Consider the following 2289-nt stretch of genomic DNA (forward strand, 5'->3'; position numbering starts at 1 on the left):
TAAAGGGTGACAAAGTCAGTGCTCAACTAGCTAATTTATAGAAACATTGCACATAAGAAATTCAGCATTAAAAATGCATGAACACGAACAGCATAAACTTGTAGGTCATAGCTAAGCTCAGGAAGTCAAGCTTTTAGCTTTTTATGTATGATTTTAAAATCAGTAAAGCTGGATTTGTGTTGCCCCCAAATTATCTACAGTTACAACCATTTGATCCGATTTTAACACAATTTTCCTAATTTCTCCCCACACAGCTTTCATCTGTTGCAATAAATGGTATGTACCACTGCCAGTAGGGGTTCCTCGGAATATTACTTTACAGATTTATATTTGGAAGCCGACAGTGACCAACCTACCTTCAATGCTTCCTGTGTTTATTGTGGCCTCCATGGTTATCTTGGCTATGAGTACGGTAATGACAGTGTTTACCAACTCACTCATCATTGCTGTAAACCTCCTAGACAAAGCTATGAGTAAGAACCTCAGCCCATCTGACCTTATCATTGTTACTCTCTGTATATCTAACATTATATTTCAGCTTATCATGTTGGTTAATGATTATATAAGCTTCATGGAAACAACTCTTTACTTCTCTTATGAAGTGTATGTAGTATTTACAGTTATGCTCATCCTTCCTATTTATTGTAGCTTCTGGTTCACAGTGTGCCTCTCAGTGAATTATTACTTGCAGATTGTCATATTCTCTCATCCTTTTTTAATCCATCTCAAGATCGGAGTTTCCAAGCTAGTTCCACAACTGCTAATGTCCTCATTCCTAGTGGCAATGGTTACTGGAATCCCTGCAGCCTGGAACTTCTTGCAAGACCCTCAAGATTTAAATATATCAACAAGTAATGAGACAAGCATGGAAATATCTGTTCCTAAACTGAACATTGCTTATCTACTACCCAGTAACCTTATCAGCTGTTCATTACCATTAGTATTGGTTGGAGTTGCCAATGGATTGATCATTAAGTCACTTGTGACTCATAAACACAAGTCAGACAGAAATGCTAATGGAGAACTAAGTGCTCGAGCAGAAGGTCGGGTTAGAGCAGCCAAGACCATCAGTTGCCTGTTGTTCTTGTACTTGTCTTTTTATATATCAGAAATCTTAATGTTTATAGATGCTTTCCCTCCCAATAGTCCAGGATTCTGTACATGTTTGATGGTCATATATAGTTATTCTCCAGGACAGTCAATTGTTTTTATTTTTGGCAGCCCAAAACTTAAGCAAGTGTCTCTTCGTTTATTTCACTCTAAAGCTGGTTTAAAGAAAAGAAAATCAAATACATCAAAGGTATTGTTCATTAAACCCAGCTAATCCCTTTTCACTGGTGCCTCCCCAGCCTTTACGGGATTTCAGATGCCGGGAGGCATGTGTTTGGGGAACATTTTCTCATACAGTTCAACTTTCCTTTCCAACAATCCATTTTTCTTTAGTAAATCAACAAGAAGTGGGCACAATCATTACTGTAATATGTAACAACATCTATATATTGCTAGCTCCCAATCCAACAACCACTAAACTTAGGAATAATTCACCTTAACGCTTAGTCAAATCTTTATTTATATATTTTAAAATCTTTCCATGTTGAAAAATGCAGCCATAGAATTTTAAAAAGTGTTTATATATGTCTAAGCACCAAACCAAGCACATTTATAATGATAAGTGGGATGTTCATCTTATTTTATGTAAAATTCTTTAGAAATAAATGGACTGTACTGTTTAAACTTTTCATTACCTTAAAAGTAAAAAAGTAAATGTAATAGAACAGTTGGTTGGTCCATGTAAGCTACATATAAGCAATATTAAAAAAAATAAAAAAAGATATTACTATATTGATAAAACTGTATACGCTTCAATTTAAGTAAATTATCTAAAAAATATAGATTTTTTTTTATTTACACATGCTTTGTATATATGTAGTAGACTTCCCCCTAAGTCACAGGATCAGTGGCCTACAGCTGTGTAAAGAAAACATTTTATCAATGTCGTCATTCAATTTGCAAGAACCATGTTTAAAAAAAAAAAAACGATCAATTCAAAGCACATTTACATGTCTGGCACTATAGGTGGACATTTAGGCCCGGATTCAGAAAGAATCGCGTAAGTTTGGGCGGGCGTAGCGTATCCCATATACACTACGCCGCCGTAAGGCAGGTACCGTATTCAGAAACAACTTGCGTCCTAAGTTACGGCGGCGTAGCGTATATGGGCCGGCATAAGCCCGCGTAATTCAAAGTAGGTTGGCAGTGGGCGTGTTTTATGAAAATTAACCGTGACCC

At 36.3% G+C, this 2289-nt stretch overlaps 1 protein-coding gene across 1 annotated transcript; it reads left to right on the forward strand.

Moving 5' to 3' along the window:
* Positions 1–259: 259 nt before the first annotated feature.
* On the forward strand, positions 260–1730 carry LOC120924892 (taste receptor type 2 member 40-like). Its single transcript, XM_040335870.1, has one exon. The coding sequence runs from the start codon at positions 362–364 to the stop codon at positions 1322–1324; it is 963 nt and encodes a 320-aa protein (XP_040191804.1). The 5' UTR covers positions 260–361; the 3' UTR covers positions 1325–1730.
* Positions 1731–2289: the final 559 nt, after the last annotated feature.

The sequence above is a fragment of the Rana temporaria genome, chromosome 1 (genome assembly GCF_905171775.1).
Source record: "Rana temporaria chromosome 1, aRanTem1.1, whole genome shotgun sequence".
Taxonomy (NCBI): domain Eukaryota; kingdom Metazoa; phylum Chordata; class Amphibia; order Anura; family Ranidae; genus Rana; species Rana temporaria.